Source organism: Erythrolamprus reginae, chromosome 2, assembly GCF_031021105.1.
Source record: "Erythrolamprus reginae isolate rEryReg1 chromosome 2, rEryReg1.hap1, whole genome shotgun sequence".
NCBI classification, from domain to species: Eukaryota; Metazoa; Chordata; class Lepidosauria; order Squamata; family Dipsadidae; genus Erythrolamprus; species Erythrolamprus reginae.
This window is the reverse complement of record NC_091951.1, coordinates 165,751,216-165,774,973: the sequence shown is the minus strand read 5'-3', so window position 1 is coordinate 165,774,973 and position 23,758 is coordinate 165,751,216. Positions and strand designations below refer to the sequence as shown.

Here is a 23,758-nt window from a genome sequence, read left to right as displayed (position 1 = left end):
ATCTCATTCAGGTATGTGGAGCATCAAATGACTGAACTTGGATAGTAAGAATGGTGCAGCCACCCGAAAAATAGCTTATTTGAATCAGGAAATGGAATTCTTGATTGGAATTACCACAATATGACATCTGTTGAAGTGGGAGGAAAATATGCAGTAGTAATTATACTATTTGGTGATAGCCATTCCCTTCTGGGACTGAATGATTAATGGAACAAGTCACCTCTGCAGGATTTCCTGAAGGAGTGGAGTTTTTCTATAGCTAGTTTACACTTATGGATTTTTAAAAGACACTGGAGGCTGTTCTACAACATATGTTGGGGTGAGATTAGTTGAATGTCAGGAAGTAGCAATTGTGACTTGCAACCGGTGCTCAGGTGAAGGGGATTGATTAGGGGAAACATCCATTGACCTCTTTCTCGACATACACATTCTTTGGCGTTAGAACAGTTTTGTCATTGGACTTTCAGCAAATCAGAACATTGATTAAAATGATAGAGGATAGAAAATGTTCTTTCTCTTAGAGCTGATGAATGGACAAGTGGATGAAAGAAGGCCAAATTCCTTAACGATAGTACCACTAGTTGCAAAGGAATCACAGTAACAATATTCACACCAAGAGTGGGTAACGTTAACTTTTCAGATAATACACTCAAGTCCCAGTATCATTAAAAGAATAATAGTTGTGAAGAAAAATAGAAACTTGAGTCCATCCTCTCCTCCATATCTACCTCACATTGTAAAATGGGATGAATCAGGGAGTACTGTAATTCCAGTAGAATGCCATCTATTGTTAATTTCCCTTGCTAGGTGATACTCTTGGTTCAGCAATGCAACCTGTGTCAAACGTGGTCTGTATATTGTAAAACAGAAAGCTATTATAGCTCAGTGTTTCCCAACCTTGGCAACTTGAAGGTATCTGGACTTCAACTCCCAGAATTCCTCAGCCAGCAAATGCTGGCTGGGGAATTCTGGGAGTTGAAGTCCAGATATCTTCCAATTGCCAAGGTTGGGAAACACTGTCATAGCTCATTTGTTCTACTAGCTGAATATGGTCTGCACTGGCTAGATGCCATATTCTGGACTTTGAGGAAGCTGCCTACATATACACATGTCAGGGATTTAATCTAGAACTCAAGCCATCTGCTCTTTACTGGGCTCTTCTGTTTAAACCATTTCTGTCCAAGATGGCTAAGGCCATCTACCTTGTATAAATTTCTCCAAAGAAGAGAGGGGGTACCTTCCCATATTTCATAGTACCTGGAGCACTCTATGAAGATAATGTTCAGTCCCAAAGAACATAATTATGAGTTTTATCTTATTGGTTAGGAATTATTTAGCAACATAAATTAGGTGATTTCACACATAACTCTTATGTTTCTACTGTTGCATTTTCAAGCACATCAAATATCAACTGGATTTTACCTCAGTGGTCGTTTTATCACAGCACACTATGAGAAGAACTCAGGAGATTGAAGGTTAATATGGATAATGTAAGAAAACAGATGGTTCTCCATTGCAAATCCAGATTATTATTAAAGCAATGGATGGAGATTTGTGATTGCTACTAAAATTAGGGTATTTTTAAAATGGTGTCTTACTACATTTAGATGTTGTTATGATCTACTTTTGTATAGATTGCCACAAGGGGCATTAATGCTTGAAAAGACAGGGAAATTCAGCTCTCTGTCTTTAGAGCAGTGTTTCCCAACCTTGGCAACTTGAAGATATTTGGACTTCAACTCCCAGAATGCATTCGCTGGCTGGGGAATTCTGGGAGTTGAAGTCCAAATATCTTCAAGTTGCCAAGGTTGGGAAACACTGCTTTAGAGCAAGGATGGGCAACTGGAGTCCCTTTACGACCTATGGACTTCAAACTCCAGCATAGTCCGGAATTCTGGAAGATGAAATCCACAGATCGTAAGGAGACCATAGTTGCCCACTCCTGTTTTAGAGGATAATTTAATTAGAGCATTTAGTTTCATTTTACCATACAATATTTTCCTTTACCATTTCACTCTTTGCACTCTTGCACATGGAATATGTGTTAGTATTTTTAGATATCAAATAACAGTGGCATTTCTAAAGTGTGAAACTGTCATTAGATCCAAATTTTAGAAATATAGATGTATAGAAGCAGTAAGATTCAGAAAAATCTAATTGTTGGCTGCAATCTGGTTGTTACTAGGATTTCTGCAGCTCTAAACAAAAGTGAATAAATTGATAACATATGAACCTACAGTCTGAATAGTATATAAAAATATTTCATTTTCCTTACAGAATGCATTCTGTTTCAATTCTTAACCCTTGCCTGTGATTTTAGTTTTGCTTGCCTTTCACGCACTTGTCCTTCAGTATATGATTACTTTTGTTTTCAATGACTAATACAGCAACAGCTTTGTAGGCAATCTTTTGATTTAATAAACTAGATTCTGTTGTCTTTGGAGACAGAAATAAATTTTATTAGATTGCTGCTTGACAGTTAGAACAGTCATCCAGTGGAATGGCTTGCCTTCAGAAGTTGTGGGTGCTCCATCACTTGGAGGTTTTTAAGAAAATATTGTCTGAAATGATACAGGGCAGTGATGGCGAACCTGTGGCATGGGTGCCACAGGTGGCATGCGGAGCCATATCTGCTGGCACCCGAGCCATTGCCCTACAATGAGGCTCTGGGAGGGTGTTTTTGGCTTCCAGAGCACCTCCAGGGGGACGGGAGAGGACATTTTTACCCTTCCTCAGCTTCAGGGAAGGCTTTGGAGCCTGGGGAGGGCGAAACATGAGCCTACTGGGCCCACCATAAATTGGGTAGCAGTCCATTTCCAGCCTCCAGAGGGCCTCCATGGAGTGAGGGAAGCTGTTTCCGCCTTCCCCACGATAGGGTACGCGCATGCTCTTTTGGCACCCAAGGAAAAAAAAGATTTGCCATCACTGATATAGGGTCTCCTCTTTGAGTAAGGGGTTGGACTAGAGGACCTTCAAAATCCCTTCCAACTCTGTTATTCCCCCCCTCCCAAAATCTGATGTCTTTCAGAAGAACTTTTGCAATAACGTCCTGACAGAATTTGTGCTTAAAACCAGGAAAAACTATATATGTACTTGTTCTTGTTTCATTAGGGCAAGGAACTTCACACGCCCACGGGGAATCCACATCTTTAATTTGTCTACAACTGTACATTAGCCTTTAGTGTTTGCTAAACAGAAAATTACAATGACTTCATTGTCTGGACTGAAGTGAAAGAGAAAATTGAAATTAGATTGCTGATTTCCTCCCCTCTGCTCTCTAAGAAGCATGGGTTATTATTACAGTGTTCCCTCGATTTTCGCGATCTCGATCTTTGCGAAACACTATATCGCGATTTTTCCCACCCGATGACGTCACTCTCTTCCTTTCTCATCTTTCTTTCTTTCTCTCTCTCTTTCTCTATCTTGCTTCTTCCTCTCTCACACTCTCTTCCTCCCTCTCTCATCTCTTTCTTTCCTTCTCTCTCTTTCTCTATCTCTCCCCCTCTTGCTCTCGAGCGGCGGGCGGCGGGTGGGCGAGCGGTGGGCAGGCAGCAGCGAGGAGCCGAAGATCGGGGTTTCCCCTTTGCGTGGGCGGCGGGGAAGACCCAGGGAAGGTTTCTTCGGCCGCCCAGCAGCTGATCTGCTCGGCAGCGCGGCAGCAGCGAGGAGCCGAAGATCGGGGTTTCCCCTTTGCGTGGGCGGCGGGGAAACCCTGATCTTTGGCTCCTCGCTGCTGCGGCGCTGCCGAGCAGATCAGCTGCTGGGCGGCCGAAGAAACCTTCCCTGGGTCTTCCCCGCCGCCCACGCAAAGGGGAAACCCCGATCTTCGGCTCCTCGCTGCTGCGGCGCTGCCGAGCAGATCAGCTGCTGGGCAGCCGAAGAAACCTTCCCTGAGTCTTCCCCGCCACCCACGCAAACTCCACCATCTGCGCATGTGCGGCCATGGAAAAAGGGCGCGCATGCGCAGATGGTGTTTTTACTTCCGCACCACTATATTGCGAAAAATCCAGTATCGCGAGGGGTCTTGGAACGTAACCCTCGCGGTACTCGAGGGATCACTGTATAACATTTCTTTTAAACATCCAAACTACATCTTCCAAAAACCGGGTGTGGCACTGCCCTTTTTGGTTGTAGTTGCATAGTCCACATCTAGAGAAATTGTATGTTTGACTCTTCCTGATTTGAGCTAATCTCCATGACAAGCTAATTTTTCACGGTGCCATTTTGCTTGCCAGTTTCTATGTTTCATATCATGGCACGTTTGGATGGAAGAGCCATCTGTTGGCCAAGAGAGATGTCCTTGAGACTCAAATATTGGCAACCATTTAATTTAACATAAGAAGAGCTGTGCTGAATCAGGCCAAAGCCCATCGAGTCCAGCATTCTGTGTCACACAGTGGCCCACCAATTGTACATGGGGATCTTGAGTAGAAAGAGAAGGCAAGACCCTCCCTTTCCCTTGACCCCCAACATATGGTACTCAAGGGAATCCTGCCTCCCTCAACCAACATAGAGGCATCACATGGACATCCGTTTCAATAACCACCGATACACTTGGCACCCATGAATCTGTCTAATCCTGTCTTGAAGCTATCAAGGCTGATAGATGTCACAACCTCTTCTGCAAGTGAATTCCATAAACCAACGACTCTCTGGGTGAAGAAATATTTCCCTTTATTTGTCCTCACTTTCCTACCTATGAGCTTTAGGGAGTGCCCCCTCATCCTAGTATTGTGTGATAGAGAAAATAATTTTTCTCTATCCACCCTTTATATCCCATGCATGATTTTATACACTTCGATCAAGTCACCCCTTAAACGCTCTCTTTCAAGGCTGAAGAGACTAAGGCTCAAGAGACCATAAATTAATTTAATTTATTGGATTTATAAGCTGCCCAACTCCTTGTGGATTCTTTATAGTCTTAAAACATGACTATAAGAATTGCATGGATGATTCTTGGTAGCATCATCCTACTCTCTTCTGCCCAGCAGACTGAGAGGTAATAAAGAGTATGAATGAATCGTGTAACTAACCAACGTTCTCCAGAACAACAGTAGCAGTGCTATATTCTGGAAGTTGCTAGGAGCTGTAATGCAAACCAGTGTGGGTTGCAGAGTTCAGAAGGAGGAGATTTGTACTGAAAACAGAGAAATGAGTCTAGCAGAGTACTATGTAAACATCTAGGATGAGAAAAAGTGATCCTAGAGATTGCAAGCAGCAACACTCCCTAGTAACACAGTGAAGCAGCAATGTCTATTTAATGTTGTAAACTCCTCCCTTTTGCTTTGCTTCCTTAGCCAAATACAGGTCCTGCAGACCAAGGCCACTCCCCACTGTTAAGTCACACGACTCTCCCCCCCTAGGCACCCTCCCCATATGATTTCTTTGAACCTGGTGGCATGAGAAAGGTTATTCTTTGTTTTGTGGTTTGAAATGCTATAATTCACCTGAGATCAATTTAATGTTCCCATGCCCTAACAGTAAGCTTTATAAGAATTCATTTGGCCGTATACTCCTAAGAGCTTTTGGCAATTTGTTGATTTTTATAACCTCTTGGAATGCATGTGGGATCAAGCAAAGAGTTATGGCAAACCTTTATTTCCTCGGGTGCCAAAAGAGCGTGCTTGCATTCTATTTCACATGCACGAGTGCCCACACCCATAATTCAATTTGCTGGGGAAGGCGAAATCATTTCCCCCATGCCCCAGAGGCCCTCTGGAGGCTGGAAATGGCCTGCTTCCCAACTTCTGGTGGGCCCAGTAGGCTTGTGTTTAACCCTCCCCAGGCTCCAAAGACTTCCCTGGAGCCAGGGGAGGGTAAAAATGCCCTCCCCCATTGCCCCCACCAAAAATGCCCTCCCAGAGCCTCTGTACGAGCCAAAAATTAGCTGGCCGGCACACACATGCACGTTGGAGCTGAGCTAGGGCAACAGTTCATGTGCCAGCAGATATGGCTCCCCGTGGCACCCATGCCATAGGTTCGCCATCACTGAGTTAGAGGCTTTTACAATAATTCCAAGGGTCAACATGAATTTCAACTTCGCCTTAATCATAAAACATTATGGTAGCTTAGCCATTTTCTATATCATTCCTTGAATCCTCTTTTTTTCTCATTCTCTGCCTCTGCAACCTACTTTCTATCTTAATAATAATTGCATTTAGACTTATATATGACTTCATAGTGCTTTTACAGCCTTCCCCAAACATCAGAGTCAGCATATTGGCCCCAACAATTGGGGCCCTCATTTTATCGGCCTCGGAAGGATGGAAGGCTGAGTCAACCTCTCTGTTTTTGTTTGGTAGTCTGCAAATGCAGCCAGTGGTGTAGGTCAGGAGTGGGTTCCTCTCGGTTCGGACCAGATATCTCCAAACCATGAGCGACCCACTGGTGGCATAATGATGGTATCACAGATCTGGTTTGGTCAGTGCCAGTCCGTGGGCGCTGCCATCTTTTTTGAGGACTTTTTGGCGAATTTTTCCATGCTTGGATGGCTTCTCTTCCACAGCCCTCCTGCCCACCTCCGGGTTAATACTGACCTTTATTTCTTAACCCGAAGCACAGCTGATCATATCCTTAGCTGTGTTTCAGTCTGAATCCTGCTACTGTGCATGTGCGAAAGTGAAATTGTACGAGGGGATGTGCGTGCGTGAAACGTTGCGATGCGAACCGGTGGCGAAGGTAAGTGGAACCCATCCCTGGTGTAGATAAACCAAAGATCAGGGAAACCTCTCATACACATCCAATAAGAAGTAACCAAGACAGGCAGTGGGGAAACAGGCCCAGATGTGCACCTGAATTTGTTGATTATGTTAGTTGTTAGTTGTCAAGTTGCCTCTTGCTCATCATGCTATTATACTTTTTTATTTTGAAAATGTACAACCTTTTCCTCTAATAAACTGGTTGTGTTCTCAAATACATCGCAGGTTTATAGCAAAGAGGAAAATTCTGCCTTATCCTTATGGGCCTACTGGTCCCATGACTTAAGCTGTAATTTGAACAGTAAATACTGGGGATTTTTTTTTTTAAAAAAAATCTATGTTTGTCCCTACCTCGTTCCTTATCTGGAATATAGGAGCAGTTTTAAAGCAGGGATAGGCAGTACAGTAGCGCTACCAGGGATGGAGATTATAATGTAACATCTTTTAAAAATGAAAACAAGAATCAATCAAGGATATTTGATCCTGGATGGATCATAGATAATGATTGCAGTGGGTTTATGGTAACTTGGAAGCCATTTGAGGACTTTCTGCAAATAAATACAATAATAAACAATTAACAGAAGGCTTTGAAATTGGGCTTGTTGTTGGACTTACCTGTCGACTGCTTTGTTTACATTGTGGCATTTCACAGTGAGAGAAACTATTGTTGAAATATATTTATCAGAATTCAACCAGGGAGGACAATCTATGTGCATCTTTGTTACTTTGCCTTTAGGCACATTTTTCCTTTTTTTGTACTGTTTCCTTTTTCTTTTTTTTTCTTTCTTTTTTTGGATTTTATATTTTAACTTTGGAAATAAAATAAACAAATATTTTAAAAATTGAAAATAATATACAAGAAATCTTTGCTTGTATATCCAATGCTTTAGGTGCCCAAGTAACTACGATCGCTGTCAGTGGGGATTGTGTCTGGCAGTCTGAGTGAATGGGGAAAATCTTTGAGGCCAGAATAACAGAATAAGGGAGTTGGAAGGGACCTTAGAGGGCATCTAGTCCACCCCCACCCCTGCTCAAGCAGAAGATGCCTGAATAGCTGAATTGGTCTATGCACAGAGCATGGGGTAGACAAAATGAACAGGAGCATGGACAAAATGAAGAGAAGGAGGAAGAAAAAGTAGACGGAGAAAACATTTTGTTGCTTTCTCAAAGCATTAGAACAAGAGGCTGTTTAAGGAAGTGCAAATTACATTTGCACAGAGCATAATTAATCTGGCATTAATTACCATGAGAGATGGTGATGTCCCTAACTTGCATGGCTTTAAAAGGGAATTATCTAAATCCAGGCTATTAATGTGGAAGACTCCTTATTTACTTTAAAATTGGTGACAACACATCATTTGCAGGGGAACAACCATGAGAGGACTCTGTTTGCAAATACCTGATGGACTGAGAAAGGTGATACACAACACAAAATACTGAATAAAATGGGCCTTGACCTGATGTAACAGGTCTTTTCTTAGGTTTTAAGTCTCCTGTGAGGCTTAGCAGTCTTGTCTTTGCTCTCCTTTCCTGCAAATGTACTAGGTATTGTGCAAGATTGAGAGCTAAAGAAGTAGCTGCATTTAAATCATGCCTGAACTGGGTTCTATTATCTTTATGGATCCCAGTGTGGCTCACCAGCCTCTGTCACAGCTATAGCCTTTCTCCTTTTCAATTTCCAGGCTCCCTGATGCCCTTGACTGTCAATCATAGGTAACGGAAAGCCATTATGCTGCAAAACAACATCCAACATCCTCTGCCCTTAGCACCAAACAGACCATAATATGGAAAAAATAAGGGATGGTTGCAGCCAAGTGTCTACCTGCCTTAAAAAGAACAAGAAAGGAATCTGTCTAAGTAGAATAGTTCCAGAGGGATAACATCATGATAAATTGGTGCTTTGTAATTGGTTATTTCCCACAGCAGCCATTCGGGACTCCTCGAAATTCTCGATACGTTCATCAGTTCCAAATGGCTGGACAGTGTTATCCCCGGGCAGCCTTGTAACTTTTGAGTTGTGCTTTTTTTCTGGGGAGGGGGGAGCATTGAAGTCAGCCTTGATTCTTAGCGACTGCCTTGACTCGAAAATTCAAACAATGCCTAACTTGACTCGGTGAGCATATCACATTCCCAAACACAAGAGAAACAGTTTCCCCTCACATCGAAGGAAGAGCCTAGGATGGGTTACTCTAGCCCCATAGCTCTATGGACTGGGTTGAATTTCCTGAGGTTCTAATGATGGTTGAATTTTCTGATGATTTGGTGATCCTCACCATCATCATCTCTGATGACATAATCCTCAGTCGTTCAACTCAGTGCTCAGCTCATGGACACTTTCCTATCAGCTCCTGTGAGCTTTGAGTTGTTTAATTTATTTTTGTATTTATTCCATCCTGGACTTTCCCTGAATCCTTTTTATTTTGTTTTCCATCCATTGGAACAACAACACTTTGCCTTCTTGAAGGAATTCATATGACTACGAATGCCTGTCTTATGCTGCCTTTGGGCGCCCAGGTGGGCTATTCACTTTATCTGTGTGTCTGGCTGCAGGGTGAGTGTTGGAGCAGGGCTTTTAACATCTTTGCTATGCTCGAGTTTCAGTCCGTTTGTTGGCTCAGGAGGCTGTCGGCTAGTGCCATTGCTCACTTTCATGCCATTCCCATCGAGGAGTACTTGTTTGCTCCGGCTGTGACTTGGCTGGCTGCTCCACTCGCATTAATTCGGCAGGGGGTTGATCCGACTTCAGTGAGGTTTCTGGAGCACTTCTGTGTTGCCAGGAGTTGTTTTACCATTCTGGCTTTAACTGTATTTTTGGTGGGATTGCCATTTTGCCTTCTGGGACCATTGAGATTCACATTTTTTGACCCGGGTGCCATTTTGGATTGGAGTTTTTTGCACAAACACCATGTTTTGGGGGACAAAGGTTATGCAACTTGCCTTTCTGGCCCATTTTTCCTCAAGGGCCATTATTATTTTGACGTGGCTGTCATTTAAAATGATGGGTCCGGCTTCCATGAAGGCTTCTTAAGGCTGATTTGAAGGCAGGTCTCAAATGCCAAAGGGTGTTAGACAAGGAGTTCTCAAGGGCAGAGGAGACCTTAACAACTCCTCAGCTGGGTATTGTAGGGTACTTGAGGAGGCTTCTGGGCTGGCTGCTTTGGCTGATTCCCAGCTGTTTATGGCCGCTCATTCTGATCGGAGCATGGACAACGGTGCAGGGTCCCAGGGGTGACCTACCTCTGATTGTCTGGAGGTTCTGGATTCGTGACCTACCCAGAGCATGTCAGCTTCCAAGGGTGGTCATCAGGCTTCCCCCTCAGCCACCTTTACCCCTGCTGCAGCAGGGCTTCACCAGGAGGAGGTTTTGGACCAAGAGATTCCTTCTTCAGTTAAGGCTTGTCTGACTGCGGTCATCAAGGAGGGCATTGCTGCTGAACTGCATCAGAGACTTGTTGCCCCTGCAGTTCTGCCTCCAGTGTATGATGGCCCAGATGGGATTTGGGTTAGGAGGGGCCTATTCTACTGGTCAGTCAGATGCCAGACAGATTTCAATTTCTGAGGGGGAGCTTGTGAAGGAGATGGATTATTTGTATCTGGATCTGGAAACTTCATCCAAACCTTGCTTCAAGGGCCTGTTTGGTCCAGCTTTATTTAGATAGCTTCTGGTCAAGGCTCTGGCCATGGCCTGCCTGGGCACTGATACTAATGACCTTCTGCAGCCCCAGGGCCCTGGGGGCAGGGGGACTTTCTCTTTTCTGAACAGGAGGATACAATTGATGCCATCCCAATTCCCAACATGTTTCTGGACGTGATTAGGCACCAATGGAACTCTCCAGCCAGCACTCAGCGGCCTAACAGTACAGAGAACACCTGTTTCTCTGTGGAACCCAACCTGTTCCAGTTGATCCAGTTGCCACAGGTGGATGCGCTGGTGGCTACAAATTCCATCTTGCCTCTGGATGCAGATGATACTTTGAAAGCCGATGAATGATGGGAGGAGATCACCCTGTGCAAGGCTCATCAGGCCAACTCCAGGACTATTTGGGCCCATATCATGGCCTCCTTTTTTCACCAGGGTTTTGTTGCGGTGGCTTTGCCAGTTGCAGGACAGAATTCCTTTGGAGGACCTCTGGAGTCACCAGGATCTGTCCAAAGTTATTGCTGCAGCTGAGTTTATAGCAGGCACCATCTTAGCTGTGGCCACGTTTTCAGCCTGATCTATCACTTCCTTTGTTACGGTATGGCAGATGGATGCCAAGAACTGCTGGAAGCTCACTTTTGGGGCTTTTGAAGGGGGGGAATCTCTTTGGCTGTGCTTTGGAACCCTTTCTCATAGAGACCAGAGATGATAGCAATAGCTACTCTTCCATGGCCTTTGCAGCCTCCAAAAATCATGCAAAAAGTATATCCTGTTCTCATGGGCCTCTCAATATTCAGAGGTTCCACAGGCCACATGAGTGTGACCCTTTTGTGCAACTTCCTGTGGATTTGGAGGCTTCACAGAGCACATTTTATTTCAGGTCTCTATTCCCACCTGGACCCTGAAAGTTTCACAAGAATGGGATGTAATTTTGAGAATAGTTGTTGGATTTTGTTGAATGCTGGCATGTCATCCAAAGTGTCGTGTGCCACCCTTGACACATGTGTCATATTTCTCGATCACTGTCTTAGACTCCACAGTTTTCTTGGCAAGATTTTAAAAGTAGTTCACCTTCCCTTTAGGGCTGAAAGAGGATGGCTGACTGAAGAGCACCCAGCTTAATCACTCCAAACAGCTACTGTGTTTCCCCGAAAATAAGACACAGTCTTATATTAATTTTTACTCCAAAGTTGTGCTACGTCTTATTTTCGGGGGGGGGGGGGGGGGCTTATATTTCTCAAATAAGACAAATTCACAGGCAGAAAAGCTGACACCCCCAAAGAAAGTGTACCGTACACTGATTATGGTACGGTACCTGTCAGTATGGCACCCACACACAAAAGTGACGGCACTTATATGGTACAACAGTACACTTCTGATATTGCAGCTTCCGGTCACCAGAGGAACTACAGTCTATGCACTGTAGTGGAGACTGTAATTTATTAATCAAATTTGTATGCCGCCCCTCTCCGCAGACTCGGGGCTGCTGTACTGGATGGTACAAAGCAATGGAAGGGGCCAGCCGGGGATGCCACATTATTACGGTACTGCTATGAACAGCTTTGAATGGTACCGTATGTTTTTCCATTGTACCGTATGTAAACTTGACTACGCCTTATTTTTGGGGGGTGCCTTATATTAGCAAATTCTGCAAAATCTCTGATATACCTTACTTTCGGGGTACGTCTTATTTTTGGGGAAACTGGGTAGTATGGCTGTTTAAACGGGTCTCAGCTATTAGGGCCTCATAAAGAATGGCTTCATGAAGGAGTTTAATTTGAAGAAGCAACTCAATACATGAAAACGATGTAATTCAGTAGCATGAGAAGATTGGATTAGCTAAAACCTTGCGTATGTCATTCATTTCAGGTGTCAGTTCAGAAGAATCGAAGCTCCATTTGGGTCCTTAGAGACCTAAGAGGGAAAGTGCATTTGTGAGGCCCAGACCTCCAGTCATCCTGTGCAAGATTCCTCTGAAAGACAAATAGCTGTTTTGTTTCTTAGTTTATTTTATGTGAGTGGGGATCTGAAGATTTGGCCAGAAAGCACCTTCCCTTAGTGGCTCTTGTTTAGTCTAAGGGTGTAAATGTTTGAAATGAGAACTTAAGGAATGCAATAAATCTTGCAGATTTAGCTAATATGGGTTTAAGAGGCTCACTGGATCAGACTAGCATCCCATTACAGACATTGGAAAAGCAGCTTATTTAGACAGCAATCCTTTCTTATCATCTGCTCTTCAGGAGAGGTATTGTCAGCTCTTCAAGGTACACCAGAGTAGGAAGCCAAAGTCATGTAGACCAGAATCTTTGGACCAGTCCTGGAACCGCAACATGCCAGCAGCTGGTCTGCGCAGACAAGCAAAGCCCCATCCGCAGGATGCAGGAAGCATGAAAAACAGTATTGGTTTTCAATTAACTTTGCTACTGGTTCGCTATTGGGAGTCTGCAGGTGCAGTGCTTTTGCACATGTGCAGAGATGTCCGAGTGGGTGGGAGGAGCCTCCTGCCGCTGCCGAACCAGGGCGAACCGGTGCGCAACCCACCACTGATGGAAAACCACACCTCCTATGGTCCACGGAAAAATCTCTCCACGGAACCAGTTCCTGATGCCCAAAAGATTGTGGGACACTGACGTAGGCCAATATTACTTATATTGTAAAGCTACAGTAAGAGAATCACATAGGGTATTAATACACTCAGCAATTCCCATCAATATCCTATTTAAGAATCCACCAGATTCCAGAGTAGATAATACTTCCCTGTAGTTGGATAATGATGTGAGACCAAACTTCATCAGAGTGCGATATCACAGTGAGACAGTGAGGCTGCTTAACTGTTAATCTGAAATTAAATGGTATGTCTGTTCTATATGTTAGCCTATGTTAGTGGGGCTTTAAATTTTGAAGGGTCTTTGAAATTTGGAGAAACTCTGGGTTATCTTTCTCTCAATGAGCATGCTGTGACAATGAGAAAGTATAACTATAGTTAGCAGTTACAGTGTGTGATACCCTAGCATTGTTTTCTTTCTGTGCTACCTCTGTATAAAATCAGGAGTAGTGGCCGTTGAGAATTTTGGGGTTAAGTATCATTAATAAATTACGAAAACTTGGCTGTGGTCTTTTGCTAACATTTGAAGCCGCAATTTATATGTTCTGAACCAGGGTTTGAATGCAGTGATGAGTAGAAGAAGATTTTTAAAAAAAACCAAAACCCAGAGTTTGAATCTTTACAAAATGTGTATCAATTGGGTATATTGAAAATGTGATATTTCTACGTTCCCATTATGTAACTGAGGCTCGATTTATTTTTGTGACCAGGAATGCTTATTATACATATGGGTAACTCATGCTTAGGTACTGTAGTGTGTTTGCACTTGGTCTAGAACAGTGATGGTGAACCTTTTAGGCACGGAGTGCCCAAACTTGAAGTTGCAAGCACAGGAAACCCGATGACCAGCTGGCTGAGTTGGGGTGATGGTGTGCATGCCCACAGAGGGCTCTGTTTGCCATCTCTGGCACGTGTGCCATAGGTTTGCCATCACAGGTCTAGAAACCCATGAAAAATGTAGCAATTGATTGATGATGTGTACTTGTGACTCCTATTTTGAAATAAATGCCCTGAAGGTTTATTAATCCTCTGAGTCAGGTTCGGGATTTTCCTTATGATATAAATGGCACGAAATACTGTACAGTTAGTCCTTGACTTACAATCATTCATTTAGTGACTGAGTTACAGTGGCACTGAGAAAAGTGTCTTACATCTATTTTTCACACGCCCGTTGTAGCATTCCTGTAGTCAGGTAACCAAAATCTGGAGACTTAGTAACTGGCATGTATTCATGACAGCCGTAGATCATCATTTGCGGTCTTGTGACAAGCAAAGTCAGTAGGGAAGCCAGATTCACTTAATAACTATGTTACTAATGTAACAACTTCAGTCATTCCCTTAACCATTACAAAGGCAAGAAAGGTCATAAAATGGAGCAAAAGTCGTTTAACCACTGCCTTGCTTGTCAATGGAAATTTTGGATTCAATTGTGGTCCGTAAGTCGAGAAATGGAATAGAATAGAATAGAATTCTTTATTGGCCAAGTGTGATTGGACACACAAGGAATTTGTCTTTGGTGCCTATGCTCTCAATGTAGATTAAAGAAAATATAGATTTGTCAAGAATCATGTAGTACAACACTTAATGATTGTCATAGGTTACAAATAATTGCAACATGAGGCCAGGAGGTTGAAGCTGGCTAATGTGGAAAAAAAGGCATAGCTGTTAAGACCCTGCAGGTGCTCTTCATCTCCAGAACTGAGAAATGAGTGGAATTTAATTTATTTATTTTATTTATTTTATTTATTTTGTCCAATACACAATGAGGGTTTTAGTGGGTATATATATATATACACATAGTAAAATACATGATGAAGGTTATAGAGGAGATACTCATAGTAAAATATATCTAAGAAATAATAGAAAAGAAGATATAGTAATAGAACATATCAATGAAAGAACAGAAGAAGAGATATAGGAATAGAAGAAAGGTACAGGAGATATAGGAGAGCAATAGGACAGGGGACGGAAGGCACTCTAGTGCACTTGTACTCGCCCCTTACTGACCTCTTAGGAATCTGGATAGGTCAACCGTAGATAATCTAAGGGTAAAGTGTTGGGGGATTGGGGATGATACTATGGAGTCCGGTAATGAGTTCCACGCTTCGACAACTCGGTTACTGAAGTCATATTTTTTACAGTCAAGTTTGGAGCGGTTAATATTAAGTTTAAATCTGTTGTGTGCTCTTGTGTTGTTGTGGTTGAAGCTAAAGTAGCCGCCGACAGGCAGGATGTTGCAGCATATGATCTTGTGGGCAATACTTAGATCTTGTTTAAGGCGTCTTAGTTCTAAACTTTCTAGGCCCAGGATTGAAAGTCTAGTCTCATAGGGTATTCTATTTAGAGTGGAGGAGTGAAGGGCTCTTCTGGTGAAGTATCTTTGGACATTTATGAATAAGATGTAGAGTTTACACCCTTGAACTGATGTATTGCATAAATACGGTTAGATTTCCAGATTCTGCAGTGACAGATCATCATTGTAAGAGTTTCTTTCCCATCTTCCTAAAAAAGAACGAAACAAACTTATCAATGGGAAGCCGAGCCATGGCCTTGCATCTTCTACAACTAAGCTCCTGCGACTGTGTTTCTGTTTCTTGAAAGTGATTTATTGTCACACTCAGAGTGAATCCCAAATCAGTTTTGTTTTGTTTTCATTTTCTTCTCCTTCTTCCTGTGCATGTTTTTAACAGTTTATTATTTTTCTGGTGCATTTTATGTATCCTTTGGAGATACTGTAATATTGGAAACAATATAGTACACTGAATATTAAGAAGAAACAGCCCCTGACAATCATTGTTGACATTTTAAGTATGTTCCTCAAAGCTGTTGGAAGAGAGAGTGACCTAGTTGCCTAGATCACACTTCTCAAATAGCTCTTATTATTTCCCCCTTAAAAGCCATAGTCAGTATAACCATGAATACAGATCTTCCAAGATAGTTGTACACCCAAATTAATTTTTCATCATTTAGTTTTATGTAACTCTTTGCTGGCAATTAATGGATGTCTGCTAGCTGCTACCCAGAACAACAGTAATAGGAAGCAGACTTGCCTATACTTAGAAAAATTATCCAAGATCAGACTAACCACAACTTATATTTTCAGAATAGAAGTTAAAATGTAGCTTACTAAGAAAGCCATAAGAAGGGGGTGTAGTATAAGTTAGAACCAGGGCAGGGGTGAGTTCTATCTACCTTCCCTACCGGTTCACATTGTGATGTTGCCATATATAAAATGATGAAGGCACAGGTGTCCAAACTAGCGGTCAGGGTTTTTCAGTGATAAACCAAATAAATTGTCCTTCTTCCTACCCGTAGAATCACAGCAGGATGTAAAATGATTTAATTTCATTGTACGAGGTGCAATTACAATAAAGGACACTTAAGAGATTTGGGTAGTTTGCTTGTTGAAATTGCCTAGTTTATCTTTTTGGCTATCTGTGTTCAAATTTAAAGTAATTGGAAGTCATCTTAGAGCTCTTTTTAATGCTAATGCGAGTCTACGGAGAGGGACGGCATACAAATCCAATAAATAAATTTGAGCAAAATAGATTTACACAGTGATGGGCTGCAACTGGTTTAACACCCTGTTCTGTGGTCATGCCTAACGCACTTGCGCATAATATTCAAAATACGGCAATTTGAAGTTCAGTTGCTTATCTTCTAAGGCCGTCCCTGTAAGTAGAACAGCGGAGGCGCAGTAATCAGCTGTGCTGCGTGAATTAGCTGAGCCAGAAAGAAGAAAATATAGGGCAGGAGTAGATGGGCGGAGCCAGCTGATCCTCAGAACTTCCAGTTCATCTTTAACCAATCCAAAGCAGCAGCCCACCACTGGGCCTTACAGAAGCATTAACTTGAGTATTATTAGAGCCTTACACATTTGTTCAAGCCAGTCAGTCTTGACTAAGAAAGCTTTCAATTGCTTGGAATAAGTTCCATTCATGCAATTTTAAGTAAGATGTGTAATTTGGTTCCTTTCTGGCATCCTTGATGTTAAAATACATTAGGGTCAGGAAGGGTCAGGGTGAGAGATTCCAAGCTATTAAAAGGCTCTGACAAAAGCTCTTTTCTTTGAAGACTTGCAAAGGCATCCACTTGGCTTTTCAGGTTTACCACTTGCATCGTACGTCATTCCCTCCAGATCATTTTAAGGCTTGGATTTCTAAGAAATTATGAGTTATGGTAAAGTTTCAGCCACAGACTTCGTATGCTGAACCTTGCACTCTGAAATATTCCTCAAATAAAGTGATTGATGTCTGTGGCAGACTGCAAAATGACGCTAAACCTTAATAAAAAATTAATGCATTCTTTTTAAATTTCAGGCAAGAAGAAAAACCCAGGTTTGAAAATTCCTAAAGAAGCATTTGAACAACCACAGACAAGCTCAACGTATGTATATTTTAATATTGTTATGATGGGGTGGGTAGGGGACATGGAGAGGGGGCTGGAGCACTTCAATCCCCTCTTCATTCCATTTCTTGTCCCAGGGAGTCAACATTGTCCAAAGATAATTTTTGTGGTCATAGATTTATGGAATGTCTTTACCTTCACACCAAAGTGGTACCTATTATTCGACTCACATTTGCATGCTTTTGAACTGCTAGGTGGGCTGTCAGTTTTCCAGCTGATAAGCTCAGCATCTTTAAACGCTTGAGCCATCACACCCTTGCACTCCTATAGAGATAGTATTGTGATTGAAAGAATAAATAATTTCTCTAAATTATGAATTCCTCAAAATACATTTTACTCACCACAAAAGATACACGTTACATTTGGCCTTCATTTCTTATATACTGCTGAAGATAGGGTTCATTATGACTCCTTTCTGCTAACATTCTTTTATTTTAATTGTGTGCCTAGGGAGATATACTGTAAATCTTCAATTTTGCTCATTTAATCTGATTTGATGAATTGCTCAGGCAAGTAGACTTACCTGGAAAATATCTTATTTATCTTGCATTATATATGGCAGAAATAGCTCCAAGTAACCTGGGCACTGATGAACTTTATCATAAACATAGAAACATAGAAACATAGAAATATAGAAGACTGACGGCAGAAAAAGACCTCATGGTCCATCTAGTCTGCCCTTTTACTATTTCCTGTATTTTATCTTACAATGGATATATGTTTATCCCAGGCATGTTTAAATTCGGTTACTGTGGATTTACCAACCACGTCTGCTGGAAGTTTGTTCCAAGGATCTACTACTCTTTCAGTAAAATAATATTTTCTCATGTTGCCTTTGATCTTTCCCCCAACTAACTTCAGATTGTGTCCCCTTGTTCTTGTGTTCACTTTCCTGTTAAAAACACTTCCCTCCTGAACCCTATTTAACCCTTTAACATGTTTAAATGTTACGATCATGTCCCCCCTTTTCCTTCTGTCTTCCAGACTATACAGATTGAGTTCATTAAGTCTTTCCTGATACATTTTATACTTAAGACCTTCCACCATTCTTGTAGCCCATCTTTGGACCCGTTCAATTTTGTCAATATCTTTTTGTAGGTGAGGTCTCCAGAACTGAACACAGTACTCCAAATGTGGTCTCACCAGCGCTCTATATAAGGGGATCACAATCTCCCTCTTCCTGCTTGTTATACCTCTAGCTATGCAGCCAAGCATCCTACTTGCCTTTCCTACCGCCCGACCACACTGCTCACCCATTTTGAGACTGTCAGAAATCACTACCCCAAAATCCTTCTCTTCTGAAGTTTTTGCTAACACAGAACTGCCAATGCAATACTCAGATTTAGGATTCCTTTTCCCCAAGTGCATTATTTTACATTTGGAAACATTAAACTGCAGTTTCCATTGCTTTGACCATTTATCTAGTAACGCTAAATCATTTACAGTATAGGATTGCTCACAATCAGTTTTTACATCAAACCACAAACATAGATGGTCACTGCAACCTAAATTTTCTCCCATCTTGACCTCTGAAACCCGATTCCCATTTGTAAAAACTAAATCTAGAATATTCTCCCCTCTAGTTGGTGTCTTAACTAGCTGTGCCATAGCTGCTCCTGTAAAGGCCTCTACTATATTCTTACTTTTGCATGTAAGGGCACTGGGGATATTCCAGTCAACATCAGGCATGTTGAAATCACCCATAACCACAATATCTCCCTTTACTGCCATTAGGGTAATCTCATCCACCATCTTGTTGTCATGTTCCTCAGATTGCCCTGGAGGCCTATAGATCACCCCAATTCTAATGACAGAACCGTCTTTATTTTGCATGCAAATCCAGAGGGTCTCCAGATCTTTACATGTATTTTGAATTAGTATTGTTTTTAGACTTTCTTTAACATAAATGGCTACTCCACCTCCCCTTCTCTCTATTCTATCCTTCCTATACAGTGTATATCCTGGTATGGATATTTCCCATTCATTAGAATCCTTAAACCATGTCTCAGTTATGGCAACCAGATCCAAATTATCTCTAGATATTATGGCCATTAACTCACAGAGCTTGTTGCTCAAGCTTCGAGCATTCGTGTACATTACCCGAAGAACATTATTTTCATTATTAGTTTGCCCCTTATCATCAACAACTACATCTATTTTATTTACAGCTCCCTTTTCATAAGCTTCCAGAAACTGATTTATCCTCATTGGTCGGGGACAGAAATCCTCCACATCTGGTACATCTCTGTCCCCTTTACCTAGTTTAAATGCCTGTCCAAAAAAGTTCTGAATTCCTCACCAAGCACCTGGGTACCTCTGTATGATGGATGCAAACCATCCCTCTTAAACAACTCCCTATTAGACCACCTACTGACATCATGACTTACATAACCAAAACCTTCAGCTTTACACCACTGCCTTAACCACACATTAAACTCTCTGATACAACTTGTTTTACCCTCCTGGCCACAAACCGGTAACACCTCTGAGAAAGTCACTGAATCAGTTATTTTACCCAGCTCCACACTTAGACATTGAAAATCTCTTTTTACTACATTAACATTTCTCTGGGACAAATCGTTTGTGCCAAGATGCACCACCACATCAACTTTATTACCTTTACTCACAGCCTTGACAATGTTTGTAATCCGCCTCCTGTCCCTGTGGGCAGTGGCTCCTGGAAGACACCTCATCACCTTCACCACATCCTTCCTCTGTCCCAAATCAACACCTCTGACAATCGAGTCACCCACAAGAACATGTGTCCTCTCCTTATTTCTACTAACTGGACTTGGTTTGGTGACACTATGCTCCTCATTTACAACAACTTCTCCTTTGAACATCCCCTCATTCTCCGCCTGAGGGGCCTTGCTAATATCTACAACATCCTTACTATTTAAATCCGCAAGAACATTATAGGAATTGGATACAGAGAGACCAAAATTGTTATGTTTTTGTTCAACTGCACGTAATCTTCCTGAACCAACAGTTGTCCAAACAGCCCTCCTCCTCGGGGGGCACTGTGGAAGTGGAGGCTGCACACATGGCTGCATTACAGCACGTGGCTGGGACAATCTTTCCACTTCTGCCTGCAAGCTACAAACTAAGGACTGCAATCTAGAGATCTCGCCATCTAACCTAGATGTCCTAATGCAAAGAGGGCAGTACCCCAAGTTCCACAAGGTACTACGGAACACAACAGCCAAACAAGTGTTACACTGCACCAAGCCAATCATCTTAACAATGTATTGAAATACAGGTACTTAGCAAGAAAATGAACCCCTATTGCTACCAAACTTTGCTGATTTTGGTTTATAGTTATATAATTCGCACTCCGCCAGGCGCGCGGGCCACTATTTTTCTCTCCTCTTCCTCTGTGTTCTGAAAGTGCAGTTTAAAATGGTTTTTCTCACTCTTTTATACTTCCCAGTCTAGTCCCCTCCTCCCTGAATTCAAAAACACAATCAGCCAATAGAATTTCCCCTTACAGCCAGTTATATCCTCTCCCCCTTGAATTCAGAAATACAAACTGTAAAAGAGCACTATTTTTCTCTCCTCTTCCTCTGTGTTCTGAAAGTGCAGTTTAAAATGGTTTTTCTCACTCTTTTATACTTCCCAGTCTAGTCCCCTCCTCCCTGAATTCAAAAACACAATCAGCCAATAGAATTTCCCCTTACAGCCAGTTATATCCTCTCCCCCTTGAATTCAGAAATACAAACTGTAAAAGAGCACTATTTTTCTCTCCTCTTCCTCTGTGTTCTGAAACCCCTTCTCTTACAAACAAACCACAATGTTTCTTTTTAAAATGACTCTTGCTTACGTCAACTACAGCTTAACACAGAAAAATCAAATGATGTTAACAAATGAAGGGAATATATGTGTCCCAGGATAATGAGGCAGGATACAACCTGGATTGATCACCAGGACCATTGACTTTCAGATCAGACTGCAAGCGGTCAAACAAGGAGACCCGAGCTCGTTGGTAAACTCATACGGCAATGAACAAGGACACACATTCAACTTTTCAGAAACCAAGATTGTTGGACAAGTAGGCACAAAAACAGCTGGGGGAGTGATTGAAGCCTGGGAAACCCTAACACCCCCCCAACCCAAGTCAATAGGAGTACTGATTTACCACCAGCCTATCAAGTAGAAGGCAAGGGCTGGGCTGTACAAGCAAACAACAGCTAATGACTTAAAAGCCAGCCATCAACACACCCCAATCAACATCTAAAAAGCCACTTACAATAGGCACTATAAATACCACACACAGCACAGACTCTGCTAGAGAGAAATTCCCTGAAGATGGGTTCTAGTATAAGTCTGAAAGCTTACAAAACTTATGAACTTTCTGGTCCAACCCAAATTGGATTCTGCAGAAGATGTTAAACAGAATTCCTCAACTTAATCCAAAGTCCATGTGCGTATGAATTTTCAACTTCTGATATCAACAGAAACTTGCTTACTGTATTTCAAATTTCAAATAAGTATTTCCTTTTCTTAAATTGTTCATTTTAAAAAAAGCTTTTAAATAACTCAGAACTCCTTAATGGCAGTACAGTACAAAATATACATTTGCTGTCTGTTTTAAATGGCTTGCCTCATATAACATTGAATAGTTTTTAGAACTTCCATGAATATGTCAGAGCTAAATTTTGATATTGGGGTAAATATGAAACAGCTATCAATCATCATTACTCCCTATCCAGTTCCCAATCAGCAGCAGTTCATAATGCAAAGTGAGAAAATATTGTCATTACAACATGCAATGAATTCCAGCAGATATTCCACAGAACTGGAGTGGACGAGATTTAAGACATTGCCAGTGACATTGTAATAAATGCACACATATATACATATACTGTATATATACTTATACATATACCGTATTTTTCAGAGTATAAGACGCACCTTAGTTTTTGGGGAGGAAAGCAGGGAAAAGAATCTGTTTACATCTGGCTAGTCTGGCCATTATTTTATCCCCTGGTTAAGAGCTTAATTTTTTTTTTTAATTCTGAGACAGTAACAATGAAAGAGCTTGAAAGCCAGTAAGAGCTGGGAACATCATTGGCACCTGGAAAGAAACAGTCTCAGCAAGTAGAGCAATGGAAAAAACCCTGCAAAGACTTAGGGCTTGGAAAACATTTTTCTTTGCCCCCCACCACTATTTATAAAGAAAAAACGGCAGTTGCAAACAAACCATACTCAAAGCAACATGAAGCCAATAATTTCAGCCTGATGATGGCGAATGTGATTTCACCGAAATGTCGCAAAGACACTCAAAATATTACATGGAAAAAACGCGAACTCACAACTATCTACATACAGTGGTACCTCTACCCAAGAAGGCCTCTACTTACGAACTTTTCTAGATAAGAACCAGGTGTTCAATATTTTTTTGCCTCTTGTCAAGAATCGTTTTCCACTTACAAACCCGAGCCTCCGAAACTGTAACCAGAAAAGGTAGGGAGAAACCTCTGTAGGACCTCTCTAGGAATTTCCTGGGAGGAAACAGGGCCTCCGCCCTCCCTATGGTTTCCCCAATTGCACACATTATTAGCTTTTACATTGATTCCTATGGGGAAAATTGCTTCTTCTTACAAACTTTTCTACTTAAGAACCTGGTCACGGAACGAATTAAGTTTGTAAGTAGAGGTACCACTGTATGAAAATCTATGAAAACATATATACTGTGTATGTATGCATGTATGTATGTATGTGTATGTATATGTACACACACACATACACACAGAGAAGCCTGTGCCAATAGTCTTTATGTGTTAGGATAATAGGTTAGCATTAATGAGCAGAGAAGGTTAAAAACCCTCTCCCAGACTCCTGATTTATTAATGTTGTTGATGATTTTACTTAGTGACCTGCAAGACATGTTGATCATAGTACAGAAAACTAGGGCAGTGAGTGTTAGTGTCTGGTCAAAAAAGGACACTGTCACTGCACTTTGAAGAAACACAAACTTTGAAAAAAACAATAGACGGTTAGGGGCTATCATAACGCAAAAGGCAAGAGGCAAGACAATAGAGACAGCAGTAGAGTCTTGTGATGGGCTACATCAAATAACCAGAAATGTAACATGAACACTGGAACAATGCAACTATACATATGACACCTTATTTACAGTGGAAGCCCCTTTAAATCTGTATCTTTATCAAATAATTATTTTTACATAGTCTTCATAAATAATCTTGTCCACCTCAATTTATCTGTTGATCATTCTACAGTAGCTTTAAACCTTCCCCACTTTCAAACTTCTTCCCTACCACAGGCTTATTTAATGTCTGCTGGTGAGACAGCCACACCTGACATTTGTCAGTGATACAGGTATGGCCAACTGAAAGCTAAAGAAAGGGGAAGAGAAATAGTTCTGCTCTAGGAAATTGGTCACAAGAG

General features: G+C 41.8%; 1 protein-coding gene across 5 annotated transcripts in view; it reads left to right on the top strand.

Annotated features, from left to right (window-relative positions):
• MAP2K6 (mitogen-activated protein kinase kinase 6) overlaps window positions 1-23,758 on the top strand; it is a 130,548-nt gene that overhangs the window by 59,396 nt on the left and 47,394 nt on the right. For all 5 annotated transcript variants that reach the window (XM_070740276.1, XM_070740277.1, XM_070740273.1 and 2 more), the window contains exon 2: window positions 17,263-17,329. In XM_070740276.1, the coding sequence (XP_070596377.1) occupies window positions 17,263-17,329 (67 nt within the window). The remainder of the gene's footprint in view (window positions 1-17,262; window positions 17,330-23,758) is intronic.